Source organism: Trichosurus vulpecula, chromosome 4 (assembly GCF_011100635.1).
Source record: "Trichosurus vulpecula isolate mTriVul1 chromosome 4, mTriVul1.pri, whole genome shotgun sequence".
NCBI classification, from domain to species: domain Eukaryota; kingdom Metazoa; phylum Chordata; class Mammalia; order Diprotodontia; family Phalangeridae; genus Trichosurus; species Trichosurus vulpecula.
The window spans coordinates 96,366,351-96,390,178 of record NC_050576.1 but is presented as its reverse complement, the minus strand read 5'-3'; the positions used below and the strand labels follow the sequence as shown (position 1 = coordinate 96,390,178).

Below are 23,828 nucleotides of genomic sequence, written 5' to 3'. Positions count from 1 at the left end.
GGAAATTTGTTTCACTTTGTCTTATTGTGGGTTCTACTGCTTTCGAATTTGTTTAGAGGCATTTTTACAGGTATTTGGAGGAGTTTGGGGGAGAACTCAAGTAAGTCCCTGTTTTCACTCTGCCCTCTTGGCCATGCTCTCCATGAGTTTTTCTTTTTCGTTTTTGAGATGAACAAGTTGGTTTGCCTCTCTTCTAAATAAACCCTTAAATTAGTTTGAAAAAGCATTCCTCATCTTACTTATCAATTTAATAACTTTTTCAAAAAATTTTCATCAACTTTATAACTCTTTTTGATTTTCAGAATTTCTACTTTATTAGTTATTTAGGGCTTTACAATTTTTTTAAAAGTGAAGGCCTAATGTTATGATTTGTTATTTCTCCTCTTTTTTGGATTAAAGTATTTAGAACTATATAATTTCCCCTAGGACCGTGTTAGCTGTATTCCATAAGTTTCCCTTGTTATGACACGATTGCCATTTTAAAATGAAATATTGGATTATTTCTATGATTTCTTCTTTAACTTGTCAGTCCTTTGGAATTCAGTTTCTAATGTATAGGACAACACATAGTCAAATTTTGTAATGGTTTCATTCAAAGATAAGAGCTATATAAAATACTTTCTGTTCCTATTCAGTAATTACTTTCCACATTTCCATATTTTGTTTGGAATTGTCCAGAGTTCCACTCTGTATCTGCTCCTCTGCCAGGTTTCAACTTCATTTAACAAAATTCTCCTCCCAGATTAGATTCATCCTACCTAATCTTCTCACCATTCTGTAATTTCAGTCATTGATTGACAGAGCCTCCCTCAGCCACATCTACCTCTGATTGGAGGGCTGGAGGATGGAGTAAAAAACTCTTCCCTATGTCTTCTTTAGGAAGGGCAGAAACTAAACTTTTTCTCATTCAACTCTGCATCTTCTATTCTGTTTGCTTTTAGCTCTGCTGGAAGATGTCCCTATGCTGGGCAGCCTTAGGTTTCCACCCCAAATCCACTCCACCTCCTCTTTCCTTCCTCCTTTTGGGTGTTGTCTCCTCCATTAGATTATGAGCTCTCCGAGAGAAGAAACAGGCTTTTTTATTACTTGTATTCCCAGTGCCTAACACAGTGCCTGCACATTGTAGGTGCTAAATAAATATTTGATAGGTTGGACTAGATTAGATCTGAAAGGGTCAATCTCTCAATAATATAGTTTTGCTGTTTATTTCTTCCTCCAATTTGATTAACTTTTCCTTTAGTATTTAGAAGCTATGCTCTTTGGTGCATACATATTAAGCACAGGTATTGATTTGTCATCTATGGCAACTTTAACATAATGAAGTGTTTTGATTGTCTCTTTTTATCATGTTTATATTTGCTTTAGCCCTATTTGAAATCATCATTACTACCCTAGCTTTTTGAAAAAAAATTACTTGAAGTAGAATGGATTGTACTACAGACACTACAATTTTGTGTGAATTTTTGTATTTCATGGGGAAATATTAGCTAAGATTTTTTCTTGTAAACAACGTAGTGTTGGATTCCATTTTTTAAATCTACTTTTATACCATCTTCCATTTTGTGGTTTGATTTTTTTATTATTTGTTTTCCTCAATGTTGTCATTTTCTGTTTTCCCTCCTTTTTTTTCTCAATCCTTTCTTTACTAATAAGGAGCTAGAAAAAAGGAGAGGGAATTTGCCTAATGTTTGTGATCTTCAAGTGAAGCTCATTGTTTCCTTTCTGTTGCCCCTTCCTTTTTCCTCTTGCCCTGCTTGAAATTCAAGTTACAGGAGATCAGGGGATCTAGTCACATTTCCAGGGTGGAGAAGAGTCCTGTGGTCACTGCAGGGCAACAGAGCCCTCACTCTCAGTTCTAAAGCAGAAAGTTATGTTTCAAGGGACCAGAGGAGGGCTAGGACTTGTGGCTGCAGAGGACAAAGGTCTCTCTGCCTTGATAAAGACCAGAGCACAGTGCAGGAGAGCAGTGACCATACCTCTTCTTGGACCATACCACCTTGGAAGCACAGAAAATGTACAAACCCCTTGAACTAGTTCTGATAAGATCAGCAAAAATATGTGAAGCTTGGGATAGGGTCCTCCCCTTCCTGAGAGTACAGCTCAACTTTAACATAAAGTTAAAAGTTAACAAATAGGGTGGGGAAAGGGTAGGAAGGAGGGAGAGAGTTCAGAATTCAAAAAAAATTTAAAATTATTTTAGAAATTTAAAAAATGCCAAAAATTGTTCTACAACTTTGAGCTAAAGGACCATGTAGATACATAACTGTGCCCTTGTCAATTTAGTACAGAATAGACACCCTGGCACTTAGTCCCTGAGCATATGGAGAAGTGATGACCCCAGGTAGTTAAATAACTCAGTATTTTCTTACAGTAAAGGTTTTATTGATACAAAGTGACTTTTTCTTCACTATTTCATGCTTTAGCTTTTGCAGGTTAAAAGCTGAACATTTTTAAGTCAAAATGAATGATGGACCAAACTGTGAGAATACAACTAAATCAAAACATTTATCTCAAAGTAGAAAGTGATCAAATTGTGCGGATTGAGGCTGAGCATTTGTTACAGTTGCCATTTCCAATCAGTGGCAAGATATGTCTGATGCATTTCTCCTTCATTGTCTCTGCAGCTAAATTCCTAAGGAAATAACATAAGCAAAAGTAATAATTAGTAAGTGAATGAAAATATTCAGCCTGAACAACCAAAGAATTTGTTTAGAGCAATGATGCTATGCATTTTTTAAAAACAACATGCCTAGGTTTTGGAGGGGCAGAAGACAGAATTGTTAGTTAGAGATGTATCTGTTTAGCTTAATGACAAACCCTAAACTATAGGGGACGTTTCTATAAGAACAGGTTTTCAAATGATACTATAAAGTTCAACAGAAAACCATTCCCTTTTGTTTCTTTGTATTTGTACCTGGTCTTTACCAATTTTTCTCTAAATGGGTCTCAAGATATTGATACAGAGCTAAGGAACTTCTAATAGCAGCCCAGAGAAAATTGTTGTCAATTTTCTTATTCTCTTCTGTCTGTAAAATGCTTGCTCTCCTTTCTTCCCCATGCCCCCACGCAAGAACTCAATTCCTTACAGATGTTTTGAGAGTTTTATAAACACAACTGAAAATCTGGTTCATCTGTCCTTGAAAGATTTTTAAACTATTTTAAAATTCTCATCACATAATGACCCCACTAGGAACTGTACAGAGTCAACATTTTGTCGCATTTGAAAAGGTCCTTAGAAGAGCATGATGAATGCTCATTTGAAGTGATATCTTTAGGCAACATAGATGGAAGGAGCCATAGTCTCTTCAAGACCCAAGTTAAACCACTTTAACTGTTTTTGACAAAGTGAAAAAAGATTTTTAATCAATTGCTGATAAAAATTTCTATATATGTATATATGTACGTAGATATCTGCATATAAGGTATCAAAACATATTATAAAACCCAAGCCATGTCTTCTGACAATGAGGATATTTTAAAGCAAATTTTTTTTGGTGGTGGTGGTGGTGGTGTTAGATAGAGAAGGTGGTCAATCTCTTCTCCTAGAGATCTGGAAAAAGAGGTCAAGGAATAATGTCTTTTGGATGGTTCTTCTGTGGTATTCTTTGAAGTGAATTGGGTTGCTTTCTCATGTTTACATCCTGACGATAACTTTAAAATGTTACAGTAATAAGAACATCACAAATTAGGAACACAAATCACATCAGAGAAGCCCAGGATTAGCGTAGAACTTACCAAAGTTCTCTTATGTACATCTGGGATAAATTATATTCCCTTTTATGCACTTTGCTCTAAATGGAGGTGATCTTGGAGCTTTACGAAATCCCGGAATACATGAAAATTCTGTTACTTCTCCTGTTCTTGAATAAAGTTTTTCAATGTCTACCCATTTAAGTTCTATGTTATTTTTCATCATCATCATTTCTTTTGATATTGTACGGTAAATAGTAAATTTTGATCAGAAGTCATAAAATAATCAAAACCTGTTTTTTTTTTCTGGTGAAATTGGAGGAATAAAAACTGTTCTAGTAAATATGATCTTGACATTTATTGAGACAGAGTGTAACAGGTCTAGCTTATAGAAGGCAGCTTTAGAGGCCGCCAGGAAGTACAGTGCATAGAGAGATAGACTTTGAGTCTGAATCCAAATCCAGCTTCTGATACTTTGTATCAGACTTTGTATGTGACTATGGGCAAGTCACAACCTCTGCCTCAGTTTCTTCATCTGTAAAATAGGGATGATAAGAATAGCATCTACCACCAAGGATTGATGAGATAATACTTGTAAAGTGTTTTGTACACTTGAAGTGCTATGTAAATATTAGCTATCATTATTAGAAGATTCAACAACAAAATAACAAACATGCATAGTTATACAATACTCATGTTGTGAAAGACTAACTATATTTTGCTCCTTCCCAACCTAACCCCTTTTATTCAGTTTTCTCCCTTGACCCTGTCCCTTTTCAAAAGTGTTTTGGATTACCTCTTCCCCCATCTGCCCTCCCTTCTATCATCCCTGCTTTTTTATCCCCTTCCTCCTACTTTCAAAGTGTATTTTCAGGTATTTCTAGCTGATAAATAATAATAGTTGACATTTCTATAGTGATTTGGAATTTGCATTTTTAATCTCATTTGATCCAGGTACTAACTCTGTGAGGTCAATACTACATGCGTTATTGTCTCCATTTTACATACGAGCTGATCTGAAGGCCAGAGAAGTAAACTGGCTTGCTTGGGATGACACAGCTAAGAAGTATTAGAGATAGATTTTAATGTGTGTTCTTTCAGATTCTAGTTGCGGTATTTACACCACTAAGCTTTTTGACCTCTTGGAAAGATATGCTGAAAGAGGGGGTGGAGCCAAGATGGCAGCTGGAAAGCAGGGACTTGTGTGAGCTCTGCCCCAGGTCCCTCCAAAAACCTATAAAAAATGGCTCTGAACAAGTTCTAGAACTGCAGAACCCACAAAATAGCAAAGGGAAACAGGGCTCCAGGCCAGGACAGCCTGGATGGTCCCTGGGTATGGTCTATTGCATGGAACTGGGAGCAGAGTGGAGCAGGACCAACCAGACCAGGAGCCAGGTGGAACAGGCCCTAGTGCCCTTAATCAGTGAGCTGTGTCAGTTACCAGACTTCTCAACCCTCAAACACCAAAGACAACAGAGAAGGTGAGTGGGAAAAGCTGTGGCAGACAGAGTTAAAGGAGCAGGGCAGCAGGGGTGGTGCAGCTACAGAACTGCAGTTGCTTCTGGCCCAAGGCCCACCTGGTGGGAAGAATTAAGTGGCAGATCAGAGCAGGAGTGTAGAACCTGCTAAAGATCTGAGTCCAGTCCGGGTTGGCGGTTCTTGGGGGAGGAGGAGTGCTGATGTGGCAGACCTAGCTGTATAGAAATAGCTTTGAAAACAACTGCACATCCCCTCAAGCTTGGAACAAAGTACTCTCTACTCTACAAGCAGTCATACCCCGACCAAAAACTCAAGGGTGAAGTAAGTTGGCTGGGAACATGGCCAGGCAGCAAAAACAGACTCAGATTCAGACTCAGACATTGGAATCTTTCTTTGGTGAGCTCAAAAAGCATTTGGAAAAGTAAATTAGATAAGTAGAGGAAAAATTGGGAAGAGAAATGAGAATGATGTGTGAAAACTATGAAAAACAAGTCAATGACTTGCTAAAGGAGACCCAAAAAATACTGAAGAAAATAACACCCAGCAAAACTGATCATCATGCTCCAAGGCAAAATATGGATTTTCAACAAAGTAGAGGACTTTCAAGCTTTCTCGGTGAAAAGACCAGAGCTGAATAGAAAATTTGACTTTCACACGCAAGAATCAAGAGAAGCATGATAGTGTAAACAAGAAAGAGAAATCACAAGGGACTTACTAAAGTTGAACTATTTTGTTTACATTCCTACATGGAAAGATGATGTGTGTAATTCATGAGATCCTTCTTGGCAGTAGGGTGGTTGAAGGGAATAACATACATACATACATACATATATACTTGTATATATATATATATATGTATATATATATATATATATATATATATATACATATATATATATATATGTAGACAGAGGGAACAGGGTGAGTTGAATATGAAGGGATGATATCTAAAAAATAAAATAAAATTAAGGGGTAGGAGAGGAATATATTGAGAGAGGGAGAAAGGGAGAGATAGAATGGGGTAAATTATCTTGCATAAAAGTGGCAAGAAAAAGCAGCCCTGTTGGAAGAGAAGGGGGGGCAGGTGAAAGGGAATGAGTGAATCTTGCTCTCATCAGATTTGACTTGAGGAGTGAATGACATGCAAACTCAATTGGGTATCTTACCCCACAGGAAAGTAGGAGGAAGGGGATAAAAAAGCAGGGATGATAGAAGGGAGGGCAGATGGGGAGGAGGTAATCAAAAACAAACACTTTTGAAAAGGGACAGGGTCAAGGGAGAAAATTGAATAAAAGGGGATAGGTTAGGAAGGAGCAAAATATAGTTAGTCTTTCACAACATGGGTATTGTGAAGGGTTTTACATAATGATACGCATGTGGCCTATGTTGAATTCCTTGCCTTCTTAGGGAGGGTGGGTGGGGAGGGAAGAGGGGAGAGAATTTGGAACTCAAAGTTTTAAAAAACAGGTGTTCAAAAAAAAAGTGTTTGCACGCAGCTAGGAAATAAGATACACAGGCAATGGGGAATAGAAATTTATCTGGCCCTACTAGAAGGTAAGAGAAAAGGGGATGGGAGTAGAGTGGGGTGACAGAAGGGAGGGCTGACTGGGGAATGGGGCAACCAGAATATATGCCATCTTGGGGTGGGGGGAGGATAGAAATGGGGAGAAAATTTGTAATTCAAACTGTTGTGAAAATCAATGCTGAAAACTAAATATATTAAATTAAATAAATAAATAAAGACAAAAAAGAAAGTTAAAAAAAAGATATGCTGAAAGAAGCTGGGGAACAAGGAGGCAGAAATGAAGAGGAAGAACATTCCAGACATGGGAGAATGACAATGAAAATGTATAGACTAATATTCATGGATCTTGACAGTTGATAGGAAAAAACCATACACACAGAAAAGTTGTCATGGTATACTGAACAGAGTCTTGGTGTCCAATCTATAGGTAACAACTTAGCACTGCATAGTGCAAAAAGCAGTCAAATGAGAAGTAGGAGATTAGTTCCAGACCTCATTCTGCTATTAAATTGGTGGTCAGTCACTATACCCCTTTGGTCCTCAGTTTACTGATCTGTAAAATGAAGTGACTGGGAGGGATGAAAATTGTAGATGTTATGTCTCATATTTACACAGTTTTATTTTTTTTTAAATTTACAATGTGATTCTGTTATAGGAGCCTTGAAGTAGATGATGCACATGTTGCATGTGGCTACAGAATCCATTTTCTATTACCCTCAACTATTTTTTTCTTTCTTTAATTAACATCATTATACCATATAGAACAAGGCTATAGTGGGGAGTAGGTAGAATTGTCCTTCTTCAGGGTCAAGAGGACAGTATTCTCATGCCTAATAGAATAATAATCAACATACCTTGCATTAGCACCAGGCAATACTTTTCCAACTGCTTGCCCATATGTATTCCCTAGTTAAATATCAGTTCTTTGAGAGCAGGGATTATCTTCTTTTGTGTTTTTATCCCTTAAGCACAATACCCTGGCATACTACAAGCACTTAATACATTCCTGTTGACTGATTCTATTTTGAGTGACTAGAGCTATATACTTGTTAAAAAAATACTCTCCAAGAAGTGTCATTACCAATGCACTGAGGTGATGGGCTCCATTTTCCCATATTACATGTTATCTCCTCTCTTCCTATCATCTTGAATCCTTCATCACATGAGTAGTTTACTGTAGTATTATGTGCGTAGGTATTGGATTCCAAATTGTCATCATCTACTTCTGAACTTCTCACTTGCTTAATGGCTCCATATTGAATAGCAGGAGGTTTGGAACACGGCTTTTTTTCTAGATAGAGAAGGGAACATGCTTATAAAACATAGTATTAAATATAAGTGTTTGGGGAAAATAAAATATCCATTTGAATTAAAAAATAATTGTATTTGAAAATGTGCAAATATTTCCTAAATGCAGGGATACAGTGAAAAGAGCCTTGATCTTAAAGTCAGAGAATCTGAGCTAACAATGTAGCTAAATACCACACAATTTCACATAAGACCCTTCTGGAAATAGTAGGTCTGATGGCAAGGGGAAGAAAAGAGAGAAGATGCATAGGAAACAAAAAATTACATAAAGACAAATATCTATGAGTAGGTTAGAATTAAATGACTAGGTTAGAATTCAGTTTCAGTATTAGCAGAATCAACTGGGGAAAACAATTTAGAAAATATATTCTTTGGATTATTATTTAAAGTATAATATTATAGGTTTGTTTAATAGAAAAAAAAGAGATTTTATACTTAGAGATCACATAGTTCAACCCTCTAATTGGACTGATGAGTTAGTTAAAGCATCACACAGCCATTAGTTAAAAATCTAAAACCAGAACCCACCACAGTACAATATATAGTCCTGTATATTTAATGAAAACAAACACAATATTCCACACATAAACGTGCAGTGTGTATATGTATATATGTTCATGTAATACACACATACATACACACTCTGATATAAACTACAAACATATTGTATAATACTCAGATATGATTCTAGAAAGTTATTTGTTTTATAACACCTCATATTTTTAGTTTGTATTCAGACATGATCTAAATAACCAACTTATAAAATTGGACAAGTTTTCCAATGGAAAAAAGTATCTTGTGCCACTCTCAAGACATGGTAAACCATATCAATGAATGAAACACACCTTTTAAGTCATACATTTAGAGCACAATTGATTTGTGACAAAACAATAATACCTGAGTCATAAAATATGAATAACTGGCAATTTCTAGTGTCAAAGATAATAACTTAATGGCATAAAGAAAAAATTACAGCTTAATTAGTCAAGATGGAGTAATCATCATTGGAACCAACAGAAGCTGGCAGCTACAAAGACTGCCAAACCTACAATAGCTTATAGGTGAAGAGACTTCAAGAAAAACTTCAACAAGGAGTCTAGAGAAGCTCCCAGTGGTGTTAGTATCCACATAAAAGAGCAAGAACAAAAAGGGCGTTTTGATAATGAGCATTAATATCTGAATTTATTTTAGGGAGGCAACATTTGGAAGATGGTTTTAATATTCAAAAATATTATTCATTGATTCATCTGAATGCCTTCAATGCTCCCCAAATCATTCTTATTTGTTGCATGTTTAGGTTGATTGCTGAAAAGTCTATTCTTTCCTATCCAACACAATTCTGCAGGAAATAGCTTGTATTATGAACATTAATCCTGGAATCAGTGTGACTGTCCAGAGGGAGAGCTCTAGTAGTAGCAACTTCCTCTGTAGATACTTTAGCTTCTATTACCTCTGGAGCAATGGCCAATGACTTCGAAAACAAAGTCCTTACTACCAAAATATTAATGTTGTCAGACAATTCAATAACTGAAATATATGGTTATATCAATGGAGATGACAATAAGAAGATGCATTAACATCAACCTTGACTCAACTGTAAGACCTCTAAGCCTTTCTAGCTGTCCTGCATCTGAACCCTCATACATCGGTTGTCTCCCTTTTTAGAATATGACATGACTGAGAGGGGGACTGTGTTGCTTTGCTTTTATCTCTTATCTATAAATGGCATATAGTAAGTGCTTAATAAATGCTTTTTTGTTCATTGAAAACATTAACAGTTGAATTCTACCCATCCATGAATACCCATAAACTTTTTTAATTCAGGAGAAGTAGCTTACCATAGCATTCAATTAATTTTTTTTAATTTAATTTATATTATATTTCATTTTCAGCATTGATTTTCACAACAGTTTGAATTACAAATTTTCTCCCCATTTCTCCCCTCCTGCCCACTTCAAGATGGCATATGTTCTGGTTGCCCTGTTCCCCAGACAGCCCTCCCTTCTGTCACCCCACTCCCCTCCCATCCCCTTTTCCCTTCCTTTCTTGTAGGGCAAGATAAATTTCTACGCCCCATTGCCTGTGTATCTTATTTTCTAGTTGCATGCAAAAACTTTTTTTTTGTTTTTGAACATCTGTTTTTAAAACTTTGAGTTCCAAATTCTCTCCCCTCTTCCCTTGGCACCCACCCACCCTAAGAAGTCAAGCAATTCAACATAGGGCACATGCGTATCATTATGTAAAACCCTTGCACAATACTCATGTAGTGAAAGACTAACTATATTTTGTTCCTTCCTAAGCTATCCCCCTTTATCCAATTTTCTCCCTTGAACCTGTCCCTTTTTGAAAGTGTTTGTTTTTGAGTTCCTCCTCCCCCATCTGCCCTCCCTTCCATCATCCCCCTTTTTTATCTTCTTCCTCCTTCTTTCCTGTGGGGTAAGATACCCAGTTGAGTGTGTATGGCATTCCCTCCTCAAGTCAAATCTAATGAGAGCAAGATTCACTCATTTCCTCTCACCTGCCTTCTCTTCTCTTCCTACAGAACTGCTATTTCTTGCCACTTTTATGTGAGATAAATTACCCCATTCTATCTCTCCCTTTCTCCCTCTCTCAATATATTCCTCTCTGATCCCTTAATTTGATTTTATTTCTTTTAGATATCATCCCTTCATCTTCAACTTACCCTGTGCCCTCTCCCTCTCTCTCTCTCTCTCTCTCTCTCTCTCTCTCTCTCTCTCTCTCTCTCTATATATATATATATATATATATATATATATATATACACACACACACGTACATACACACACACATATATATATACATACATACACATACACTTACACATACATATACATATATATATATGCATATTCACTTCAGCTCCCCTAATACTGAGGTCTCATGAATCATATACATCATCTTTCCATGTAGGAATGTAAACAAAACAGTTCACCTTTAGTAAGTCCCTTGCGATTTCTTTTTCTTGTTTTTTTTCTTGATTACCTTTTCATGCTTCTCTTAATTCTTGTGTTTGAAAGTCAAATTTTCTATTCAACTCGGGTCTTTTCACTGAGAAAGCTTGAAAATCCTCTATTTTATTTAAAATCCTTATTTTGCCTTGGAACATGATACTCAGTTTTGCTGGGTAGGTGATTCTTGGTTTTAATTCTAGCTCTACTGACCTCCGGAATATCGTATTCCAAGCCCTTCGATGTCTTAATGTAGAAGCTGCTAGATCTTGGATTATTCTGATTGTGTTTCCACAATACTCAAATTGTTTCTTTCTAGCTGCTTGCAGTATTTTCTCCTTGATCTGGGACCTCTGGAATTTGGCGACAATATTCCTAGGAGATCTCTTTTTGGGGTGTATTTGAGGAGGCGACCTGTGGATTCTTTCAATTTCTATTTTGCCCTGTGGCTCTAGAATATCAGGGCAGTTCTCCTTGATTTTCATCATTTAGTCAACTTAGTCATTGAAAGAATCCATGTATCACCTCCTGAAAGAGATCCCAAATTGAATATTCCAAGGAATGTTGTAGCCAAATTCCAGAATTATCAGCTGAAGGAGAAAATACTGGAAGCAACCTCAAATAAAGAATTTAACTATAGTGGAATCACAGTCAGGACTTAGCAGCTTCTACATTAAAGGACTAGGGGGACTGGAATATGATATTCCAGAAGGCAGAGGAGCTTGTGTGTTGGTAAGCAAAATGGGCTCCTTAGCACTTACTTCAACCAGTGCCCTTGAATAGTTTGGCTTTTGTTTGCTTTGAGTAATTCAGTGCATTTCATTGAGTCTTACTAAGTGCTAAGCCCCAGGCCCAAACCCCTATTAGGTGTAAAACCTATGTGGGTGTGGATTGGCAACTAAGGTAGGGCCCAAGATGGGGCTAACTCCAGGGAGGGCCTAGTTCACATGTCTGGGACAGCAGAGGCTTTTAGACCACGTGGGTTTAAGTTGCCTCTTTGCGAAGATTCTAGGTCACGTGGGTGAGTCGCATGTGTAACTCATCCCTGATGCTGAAAAAGATATAAAACCAGGGGTTGGCCTTCTCTTCCTTGGAGCGCCTACCTACAGCAGTGGTGGCACGTGACTCTGGGTCAGCCCTTGTTCTGAGCTCCTGGGCTGAACCTAGATGTTGTAACTATGAATCTGTATTTGGTCTGTCTGTTGATGTTTGTAATTTGTTTGTAATTTGCTCTGAAGTTCAGTGTGCTGGTCTCTTCCCCTGAACTAAGTGAATGATATTTGTGTGCTGAATTAAAGTAAGCTTGTCAACCCCTTCACATTGCTTTCCTTATTAAAGCAGATCAAAAGAACCTGTGCTTTCGCAGCCATGTTGGCAGCTTTCTGGGTGCTGGTTGTGGGTGGATCTTACATCCCCACAGCAGCTGCTACCCGGATTGTGGAAACAGCTTGGATTACAATCAAGAATCAATTAGCCAGCAAAGTTGAGAATATTATTTCCGGGGAAAAGACAGATGGGCATTCAATGAGATAGGAGACTTTCAATTATTCCTAATGAAAAAAACAGAACTGAACAGAAAATTCCATCTTCAAATACAAGACTCAAGAGAAGCATAAAAAGGTAAATAAGAAAGAAAAAAATAACATTCGACAAGGTTAAACTGTTTACATCCCTACATGAGAAGATGATGCTTATAATATTTTTTAATTAATTAATTTTTAGTTTTCAATATTCACCTTTATAAGATTTTGAAACCCCCACTCTCTTACCCTCTCCCCAAGAAAGGATGCAATCTGATACAAGCTATACAAGTACAATCATATTAAATATATTTCCACATTAGTCATGTTGTGAAAGAGGAATCAGAACAAAAGTGAAAAACTATGAGAAAGAAAAAACAAAAAAGATAAAATAGTATCATTTGATCTGCTTTCAGACTCCATAGTTCTTTTTCTGGATGTGGATACCATTTTCCATCATGAGTCCCCTCAGGTTCTCTTAGATCACTTCATTTCTGACAAGAGCTAAGTCTATCAATATTGGTCATTACCCAGTGTTGCAGTGACTGTGTACAATGTTCTCCTGGTTCTGCTCATTTCACTCAGCATCAGTTCATGTAAGTCTTTCCAGGTTTTTCTGAAATCTCATTGCTTGTCATTTCTCATGAAACAATAGTATCCCCTTACCTTCATATACTACAATTGTTCGGCCATTCCCCAACTAATGGGCATCCCCTCTGTTTGCAATTCTTTGCTGCCAGAAAAAGAGCTCCTATAAATATTTTTGTACATCTGGGTCCTTTTCCCTTTTTTATGATCTTTTTTGGATACAGACCTAGTGCTCTTGTAACTCTTGAGAACTGGATCTTTAATAGGGCAGTTAAAAGGGGTATACATAGAGAAAGCATGTGGGTATAAGCTGACTTTGATGTGATGATAAAAAATGAATTAATTAAGAGATAAAAAGACTTGTAGTGGGAGAAGAGGAAAGAGAGAGGCAGAATAAGGTAAATTACATCACATGAAGTGGCACAAAGACCTATTATAGTAGAAAGAAATAAAGCAGGAGGGTGAGCATTGTTTGAACCTTACCCTCATCAGATTTGGCTCAAAGATGTAACAACATATCACCACAGCACTTTGAGATAGGTAAAATGGTAAAATGGTATGGGCGATGTCTTTTTATTTGCGCATAAATTGGATTTAAGTGAGGCAGAGTTGCAGGAAGTCCTTGGCCTCACTCTCTCCTCCAGAGTCATCACAGTCCAGTGGCAGGACAGAATGAAGACAACTGGTGATGGCTCAAGATGCAGTGGATGATCTTGGTGTCTTTGATGTCTAACCAAGCTCTAAGCACTCCACAGTGCCTGCTTCAGTTGCCTTCATGGCCATTTGAATAAATTGTTCTCATCCACCCATTCCACCAGGGGAAGTCTTTGCATACTTGAGGTAGACACCTCCTTAACTCACCAATGGGTTTGAGACCCCTTGGTTACCCTCAACCGGGTTCAGCCCATCTGCCAAAATGGTTTACCAGGGTATGGCCCCTGTGCATGGCACAGCTCTTTGGAGCCACAGGCAAGAGTTGGGTGGAACAGGTGGACACCAAAGTTGGAAAGCAGCCCTACAAAGGGCTCAGCAGCCATCACACCAGAGGTACCAGTCCTCCCTTAACACACCCTACACCCCAAAATGTAATAAGTAATATCTATAAAACAATCAGCAAGCATTATCTTTAATGAGGATGAGCTACAATCCTTTCGAATAGGATAAGAAATAAAACAAAGATGTTAATTATTACTGCTGGTATTCAAAATTGTACTCAAAATGTTAGCTATAGCAGTAGGAGAAGAAAAAATTAAATGAATTAGAATAGGCAATGAGGGGAAAAAAATATCATCCTTTGCAGATGATATGAGTGTATACTTAGAGAATCCTAGAGAATCAACTAAAAAATCAAACAAATAAGAATTTCAACAAATTTTCGGGATATAAAATAAATGTACTTAAATCATCAGCATTCCCATATGTTATCAACAAAGTCCAGTAGCAAGAAATAGAAGGGTGTGTTGGTAAGCAAAATGGCCTTTGTTTTCTTTGAGTAATCCTTACTAGGTGCTAAGCCCCAGGCCCAAACCCCTATTAGGTGTGGAACCTATGTGGGTGTGGATTGGTGACTGGGTTGAGGCCCAAGGGGGGGCTGGCTAAGGGGAGTTGTTAACTCCAGAGCCATGCCCTATTAGGTGTTTACCTAATCTATGTGGATGTGAACCTCCCAGGGTCCTAAGGGGAGGGGCCAACTCAAGAACCAGTCATTCAGATGACATTTGATGACATCTGAAGCCCTATAAGAAGGGAGGACAGAGCCATTTGTGCAGGGCTGTCGAGATAGTGTTGATGCAAGAGACTCCAGGCAGCTGAAGCTAAGGGCCCTCCAGCTTGTAACCTTGATGCTGAGACTATGTATTGGGATTTGAATCAGACAAGGTCTGTCTGTTGATGTTTGTACTTTGTATTTGTTCTGAAGTTCAGTGTGCTGATCTCTTCCCCTGAACTAAGTGAATGATATTTGTATGCTGAATTAAAGTAAGCTTGTCAACCCCTTCACCTTGCTTTCCTTAGTTAAGGAGATCAAGAAAACCTGTGCTGCTGGGCAGCTTTTCTGGGTGCTGGCTGAGGGTGGATCTTACACCCCCACAGAAGCTGCTAGCTTGATTGTTGAAACAAAGGGGAAATTTCAAATTAAATGACTGCAGAGAATAAGAAAAAAAAACTTGAGAATCTACCTGCAAAACAAACCCAGGAACTATATGAACACAATTACAAAAGGCTCCTCACACAAATAGAGTCAGATCTAAACATTCAGAGAAATATTAATTACTCATGAATAGAGTGAGGCAAAATAACAAAAATGAAAATTCTACCTAAATCAAGGTACTTATTGAGTGGCATACCAATCAAACTACCAAGAAACTTTTTTAAAGTGCTAGGAAAAAAAAAAAAAAACTTAACGTAGAAGAACAAAAGGATCAAAGGATCAATGGAAAAAAATGTGAAGGAAGCAGCACCAGATCTCAAACTTTATTATAAAGTAGTAATTATAAAAACTACTTGATACTGGCTAAGAAATAGAGTGGTGGATCAGTCAAATAGATTAGGTATATAAGACAAAGGTGTAAATGCAGTGATTTAGTGCTTGGTAAACCCAAAGACCCCACCTTCTGGGTTAAAAACTGACTATTTGACAAAAACATCCGAGAAAACTGGAAAACATTATGGCAGAAACTAGGGATGGACCAACATCTCATACCATATACCAAGACAAGGTCAAAATGACTACATGATTTAGACATAAAGGTGATACCATAAGCAAATTAGGGGAGCATGGACTAGTTTACCTGTCAGATCTCCTGAAGGAAATATTTAGGATCAAACAAGATATAGAGAACATTACAAAATACAAAATGGATAATTTTGATTATAAAATATTAAAATTGTTTTGCACAAATAAAAGCAAAGCAAGCAAAATTAGAAGGAAAGCAGAAAACTGGGGGGAGGGAATTTTCTGCAAGTATCATTTATCAAAGCCTCATTTCTAAAGATAACTGGGTCAAAATTATGGGAACAAAACTCATTCTCCAATTAACAAATAGTTGAATGATATTAAACAGGCAGTTTTCAGTCAAAGAAATCAAAGCTGTCTATCGTTCTATGAAAAATGCTTTAAAGCACTAATGATTACAGAAATTCAAATTAAAACAACTATGAGGTACACCTCGCACCTATCAGATTGCTTAATATGACAGAAATGGAAAATGATAAATGTTAAAGAAGATGCGGTAAAACTGGGACACTAATGCACTGTTGGTGGAGTTGTGAGCTGATCCAACCATTCTGGAGAGCAATTTGGAACTATGCCCAAAAACAATGAAAGTGAGAACCCTGTGATCCAGCAATGTTGTTGTTTGTCTTTTGTTCTCAAAGATGACTATGACATCAGGAACATGATGCCATGACTCGCAAGCAAATTGGACCTAAGTGAATTGCCTGCCTCACCTTCTCCTCCAGAGTCATCTGAGTCCAGTGGCAAGACACTGATCAGGATTACTGAGGGTGGCCCTTGATGCAGCAATACCCAAAGGGCTTTTTGAAAGGGGTGGGGGAGAAGAACCTATCTGTACAAAAATATTTATAGCAGCTCATCATTTGGGGAATAGCTGAACAAATATTACCATATGGTTATAATGGAATATTTCTGTGCTATAATGAATGACAAGCAGGATAATTTCAGAAAGATCAGGACTTACATGAACAGAGAAAGAGTGAAGTGAGAAGAACCAGAGAACCAAACAAAATATTGTACAGAGTGACAGCAATGTTGTACAATGAACAACTGTGAATGACTTAATTATTCTTAGCAATACTATGATCTAAGACAATCCCAAAGGACTCTTGATCAAAAATGCTATCCAACTCAAGAGAAAGAACTGATGGTATCTGAATATAATGTTGTCTGAATGGCAAAGCATACTATTTTTCTCTTCCTTTGTTCTTTTTCTTTTTTCCTTTCTTTTGTCCTTGCTTCATTTTCTCCTTCTTTTCTTCTGACTCCTTCCTTCCTCCATTCTTCCCTCTCATCCCTCGCTCTTTATTGCCTCCCTTCCTTCCTCCTTGCCTCCTACCTTCTCACTTCCTTCTTTCCTTCCTTCCTTCTTTTCCTCCTTCCTTCTCTCTCCTTGTTGTTTGTGTTTTCTCCTAGAAAATGACTAATATGGAATTATTTAACATGGCTGATAATGTATAAACTATATCAGAGAGCTTAACATCACAGGAAGGGATGAGGAGAAAGAAGGAGGGATAGAATTTGGAACTAGAATCTTTTGAAAAAACAAATGATTTAGTAGACTTTTATACTCTTCTAAATATATATGTACTGTTCCCTCTTAAACCCATTCCCAATGAAAGTAGGTTACCAGAAATACCAGCCCTCATCCCCCACCTAAATCCTTTGTATCTTCTGAATTTAGAAGAAATAAAATGGTAGGGGTTTAGTGAGGGGGGAGAGAACAAGGCAGGGATTAGGACAAGGGAGGGATTTTAGAGGGGAGAATGAGGGAATAGGTAAATCGTGTTTAGATTAATGGGAATGGAAAGATAGGGGAGGGATCTTTGGAGGGGGGAAAGTAATAGGAGGTTAGGGTGGTTGGGGGTGGAGCAGGGTAGGCAAGTAATAGGAAGGTGATGTAGCAGATAGAAGTAAAGTAGAGGAGGCAGGAAGAATAGAAAACAAAAGATATGTACAAACACAAAAAACAAAGATCAAGACTAGATTATGTTTGGGAAAGTATATGTCTATATACTTATATATATACGTATAAGTGTACATATATATCTGTATTTGTATGTATATATTAAGAAATATATGAATTATATCATAGCCTTCTGGGGGTGTGGGGGAAAGGGAAAAAAAAGAACAAAGTTTAAAAGCGCACAGCAGAGAACAAAAGAAAACACAAGGAAGTAAAGAAAAGATGGACAATTGTCAACACAAGGTGTATTATTTATCATACAGGCTTCCTTGAAATGAAAACTTATATTTACGTATTTAGAATCCTTTCCTATGTTCTGCTATGCACATGACATGCTTTTTTCTTTTTTACTTTATATTTAAGTTTCAATATTTAAGTATATGACATGTTTTTGTTTCTTTTCTCTATTTTATATTTGTGTTCTGGTAAAATAAAACAAAAAACTGTTTAAAAAACAAATGATAAAAATTGTTTTTACATGTAATTGGGGGAAAATAAAATATTATTTAACGATTAAAAAAGAAAAAAGGAATGTTGAAAAATCATAAAAACAAACCTGACCCAAAATAACAAATGAAAAGACACTTCTCCCTACTTCTTTGTAGAAGTTTGGGGTCCTTGTGTATGAAACATTATATACAGTCAGATTATTTCAATGCATCCGTTGTTTTCCCTTTTTTCTTCTTTCTCTTTTTTCTTTGTAGAAATAAATCCTTGTTATAATGGATGGACCTCTGAGGAGTAAAGGGGAAAATTGACCTCTGGGGAATAAAGGGTGAAGTAAACAGGGGAAAATTAAAGATCAAAGATTTGAATTAAAATTCATTTTATAAGTTAAGGGCAGTCAAGAAGACAAGGTAGCAGTCACACTGTCAGACAATAAGCAATGCTACGAGAGACCAGACTGTCCTATCAAAGAAACTTTGGGGAAATAGGCTACATTATCAGAGAGCAGGTAATGGTACCTTAGAACACACAGTGCTACTGAAAAAGCCAGGTGTGATTTCATAAAATGATCAGCATTATCAGAGAATAGGAGGTACTATCCAAGAAGAAATAGCATCATTAGGGAAGCAGAAAGTGACACCAGAGTTCCATGATACTGACCACAGCAAATTGCATCCTGTGGTAGTGATTCATGAAAGGTGGACCCTAGTACGAAGAGACTTGAGAATTTATGAAGTTCATTGGCTTTTGCAAAATAAACTTTCTTCTGATAGGTCATGTCCAACATGTATCAGGAGGGAATACTAACTTTCTGTAATGTTCAATGATGATATCATAAAGACCTCACTGAAATGAAATGTTATATCCTTTCCAAATATAGTCTGGGACTTCCTATCATTTGGGCCCATTACAAATAGTTGAAAGAAGCATACTCACGAAGGCATTCTGGCACTGGAGACCATCCTTCTCCAGTACATGAAAATGTTGTCCAATAGTCTGAGGAGGATCCTTGAGCAGGTACATAATTTTCATTACAATGGTAGTGCATTACTTTTCCAATAAATTGTGGAAACAAACTTCGATAGTATTGCTCACTGTACCAAAATGGCTTAAAAATGATTCCATTTTCAATTTCTGGATAATCACAAAGTCTCACTTGGGAGAAAGAGAAGTAAAAAGAAATTATTTTCTTTATTAACAATTTTAACCATTTAATTATTTTTTATTTCCTATTATGAATACACACTTTACAACATGCTATAACTGCATTCATTTCATTTGTGATCTCAGAATGTGCACTGGTTTAGAATGGTAAAGTTAGCATAGTGCTTATCCATAGTTAGCTAGGAAATTATAATACCTAAAGACATTAAGACATATGAAGATTAGGTTGCATCCCTGAATTGTTCCTCAACTATGATATGGAGATGTTTTGATTTGTAGAATGCTTACTCTTCCACTATACTGTCATCCGTTGGCCTACATGACAATGCTGTCTTGCTCTTTGTTCTCATATCTATCTGATCATTCCTTCGTAGTCTTCTGCTACAATTCCATCTATCTTCTTATTAAACATTAATATCCTCCAAAGTTCTGTCCAGGGACATCTTCTCTACTCTTTTTTAAAATTGTTGCTGATCTCTTCAGTTCCTATCAGTTCAATTAATTCTATGAAGATTATTCTCAAATCTACATATCCAACTTTCATGTCTCTCTTGAACTCTAGTCCCATCTTATCAACTACCTATTGCACATTTTGATAGAAATTTCACATCAGTTATCCTTCACCTTTGCCTTTCCACTACCTCACATGTCCAATTGATTTCCATATCTTGTTGATGCTGTTTCCATGATATTTTTCTTATTTTACTCCTTTATCCTGAGACTCACATAGTCAGGACCGTACTTCATGTCCTCATAAGTCCTTGCCTATACTACTACAATAGCCTCTTAATTGTTCTAGTTGGTTCTAATTTTAGTCTCCAAGCCATCCTCCACACTACAGCCAAATTGCTATTCCTAATACACAGGTCTGAGAATGTCATATGTCCACTCAAAAATTTCAGTAGTTGCTTGTTCCTAGTGTAAAAACAAATAAATTCTTAGTCTGTAATATAAAAGTTCCCATCATCTGATTGCTATCTACCTTTCAAAATATTTCATATTAGTCTCCATCATACAATCTACATTCCAGCCAAACTAGACAAGTAGATGCTCCAAATGTGGCATGCTGTGTCTTATTTTCAGGACTTTGAAGAGGTTTTCTTGTGCCTGAACTATGCTTCTTGCTCACCTTTGTCTCTTAAGATATTCAGCTTCCTTCAATGCCCAGGTCAATTGCTACATCCTACATGAAACCCCCAATTTGTTAGTGCTTTCTTCCATCTCATCTTGTATGTACTCATCTGAGCATATAATGAATGTTTATATTCATACTGTAGTACTCTCAGATTTTTTTTGGTAGGGGAGGGAAACTATACCATACTTTCCTACAAGAATGAAATTATAAATTGAATAAAAGCCAATACAAGAAAAACTTTTTTAAAAAATAAATTTGGAAAGAATATTGTAATATTTTAAAGAGATTTAAACAGGTTTCATTGTAATATTTTTGTGTTCATAGATTCATTTCTGAATACGACACAAGAGATGTGACTATAAAGTAATAATGCTTGTTTCTTTTAAACATATAACAATAACATTTATCTGTAGAAGTTATTAGGAATTCAATGGTATTGCACCCACTCAAAATATTTTTGGAATTTCTATATTGGAAATGCCCTCATACTTGATTTCTAAGTCATTTTGGGGGGAGGGTAAAAGATGGGGTGGAGGGGACCGGTAATTTCATGGTGTAGTTTCTAATGAGAAAACTAGATCTTAACAATACAGATCAGCAACTGTGCTTCAGTTTCAAATTTTAGAATGTAGCTTGGGGTATAGAGAAGCAAAGTGCTGTCATCAGTCACAAGAGCAGTATGTTTTGAAGGCATCAACTAGTTTGGTTTCTTTGGACTACACTTGTGATGTTACTGGTTTAGGGACCCTTATCTAAAAAATTCAATGCTGATTGGATATCCACTCTGCTTTTTATAGTCCTAGGGGTTTTCCTGGGAGAAAGAGAGGTTAAATGATTTGGTGAGGCTCATATAACCAGTATAATTAGGAGGCAGAATTTAAACCCCAGTCTTCTATGATGGTTGACTATTTAATGTACCATGCTACCTCATAGTTTTAGGACATGCCAGAAAAAAATCACTAACATTTGTAGTTAGACCTTGGGTATTGAAGTAATTTTTACTTCTTTTAAAATGAGACAATGCCTTAAGATGTACCTACTGATTTATAGTTTGGCTGTGACCTGAATTGGTGCCAAGTTTCCATATAAACAAAATCATAGATTCCCAGGTGCAATGAAAAGCAAACAACTACAATGCCAGGTTCTGGTTTCTTCTCTTATTAAATATACAATCATCTCCCCAAATTCTGTCCTTTTAGAATTAGTACAGTTTCATCAGCCACTGATCTAGTTCAGACTCCCATCACTTTTTGTCTAGACTGTTGCAATAGCTCTCAAATTAGTTATTCTGCTTCAAGTGTTTCCCTTGTCCACTTCATTCTCTACAAGGCTATAAAGGTATTTTTCCTAAAGTACAAGTTTAACCAATTTTTTCTTCTAATTAATAAATTCCAGTGTCTCCCTATCACTTCCAAGATCAAATATAAACTCTGTTTAGCCTTCAAAGCTCTTCACTGTAGGAGCCTAACTTGCCTTTCCAACATGAGTACCTTATTGCTCCCCTTTATGCACTTTGTGGTCCAGCCAAACTAGCCTTTTTACTGCTCCATTTTATGGCTCCATCCCTTTGCACTTGTGGTCCTTTAAGACTTGACTTTCCCTCCTGATCTCTGCCTCAAAGGACTCCATATTTTCTTCAATATTCAGCTCAAGTGCCACTTCCATTAAGCCTTTCCTGATCATCTCATCTGCTAGCACTTTCCAGATACAAAATTACCTTTTACCTTTTTTTTTGTTGTTGGGGGGATTGATATTTTGTATTTACATCTATATGTATATCTCCCCTAATAGGTTCTAACCTCTTTGAAGGAAGAAACTGTATCACTTTTGACTTTGTATCCCTGGCATTTATGTTTTTGAATCACATGATACCTGCCATATGATAGACAGTAAATGCTTATAGAGTGATCAAGAAACTGTTTTGTAGAACTCTGATGCCTTAAATCTCAAGAATTTTGAGACCTGACTACATGATAAATGGTGGCAAATATCAGAGGAATAATCTTGCAGTCTAAATCTATTAGGCATTAAAAACACATAAACGTACAAATAAAGAAGAGAACTAAATTAACCATTTGTGAACTGGGAATCAGGATATCCTTGACCATGCTACAACATATCTATGGTTTTGTTAGAACTTGGACTCATTAATGTTTTCAAAAGTGCTATAGAAAATCAGACCAAAATAACCAAGATGAAAACTGACCTCGTGACCTGCCAAACAATTTCAATTCCGTGAATTAGGGATTTGTTTTTCCAGGGAAAATATTCTGGACTCTTAGATGGAAATAATGAGAAACATATATACTTGAGAGAAATTTCCCTTTCATTCTGTTCTAATAGAGCTAAAACATTCCAAATTATTGAGTGATGCCTTTATAGGATTCATCTTACAAAATCAAGAAAAGCAGGACTTATAACATTTTTAGATAAAATAAACAATTATTTCATATTCTTCAAAATAGAACAAGGTATGAATGAAACTTACAGTTACATCTTGGAAGAGGTAACCAGCCTTCAGGGGTACATTTTGACTTATTTCCAGTAAGTGGTGGGTAAAAACCTTTTTTGCAGTGGTATGAGATTTCATCACTTCCTCTATATTTATCTTTCTGAGGGTATATATTCCCATTAGCCAGGTGTGGGGGATTACATGTGATATCTAAAAATAAAAATAAGTATGTCATTGACTCAATTAAGGTATAAGAGCTACTGGTCATTAAGATTATGAAATCTACTCAAATAACAGTAGATTTTAATCTCACTTACAAGGAGCATTTAAGTTCCTCTTCATTCAGAATGGTTAAATCATGCTACATTCTTTTTTTAATTTTATGAAATTTATTAATATATGCAAATATTTATGCACTGTATTGAAATTATTTATTAATATTACATACTAATATTTCTGTATTTATTTATTTTTAAATTTATTTAATATATTTAGTTTTCAGTATTGGTTTTCACAAGAGTTTGAATTACAAATTTTCTCCCCATTTCTACCCTCCCACCCACTCCAAGATGGCATATATTCTTGTTGCCCTGTTCCCCAGTCACCCCTCCCTTCTGTCACCCCACTCCCCTCCCATCCCCTATTCCCTTCCTTTCTTTTAGGGCAAGATAAATTTCTACGCCCCATTGCCTGTGTATCTTATTTTCTAGTTGCATGCAAAAACTTTTTTTTATTTTTGAACATCTGTTTTTAAAACTTTGAGTTCCAAATTCTCTCCCCTCTTCCCTTCCCACCCACCCTCCCCAAGAAGGCAAACAATTCAACATAGGCCACATGTGTATCATTATGTA

General features: G+C 36.6%; 1 protein-coding gene across 1 annotated transcript in view; it reads right to left on the bottom strand.

Moving 5' to 3' along the window:
• Positions 1 to 2,360: 2,360 nt before the first annotated feature.
• Positions 2,361 to 23,828, bottom strand: part of LOC118846198 (complement factor H-related protein 4-like) — a 113,398-nt gene continuing 91,930 nt past the window's right edge. The window contains exons 10-13 of the mRNA XM_036754492.1: positions 23,014 to 23,187; positions 19,163 to 19,381; positions 7,776 to 7,985; positions 2,361 to 2,632 (exon numbers count right to left, since the gene is read on the bottom strand). Of these exons, the coding sequence (XP_036610387.1) occupies positions 2,625 to 2,632; positions 7,776 to 7,985; positions 19,163 to 19,381; positions 23,014 to 23,187 (611 nt within the window). The 3' untranslated portion in view covers positions 2,361 to 2,624. The remainder of the gene's footprint in view (positions 2,633 to 7,775; positions 7,986 to 19,162; positions 19,382 to 23,013; positions 23,188 to 23,828) is intronic.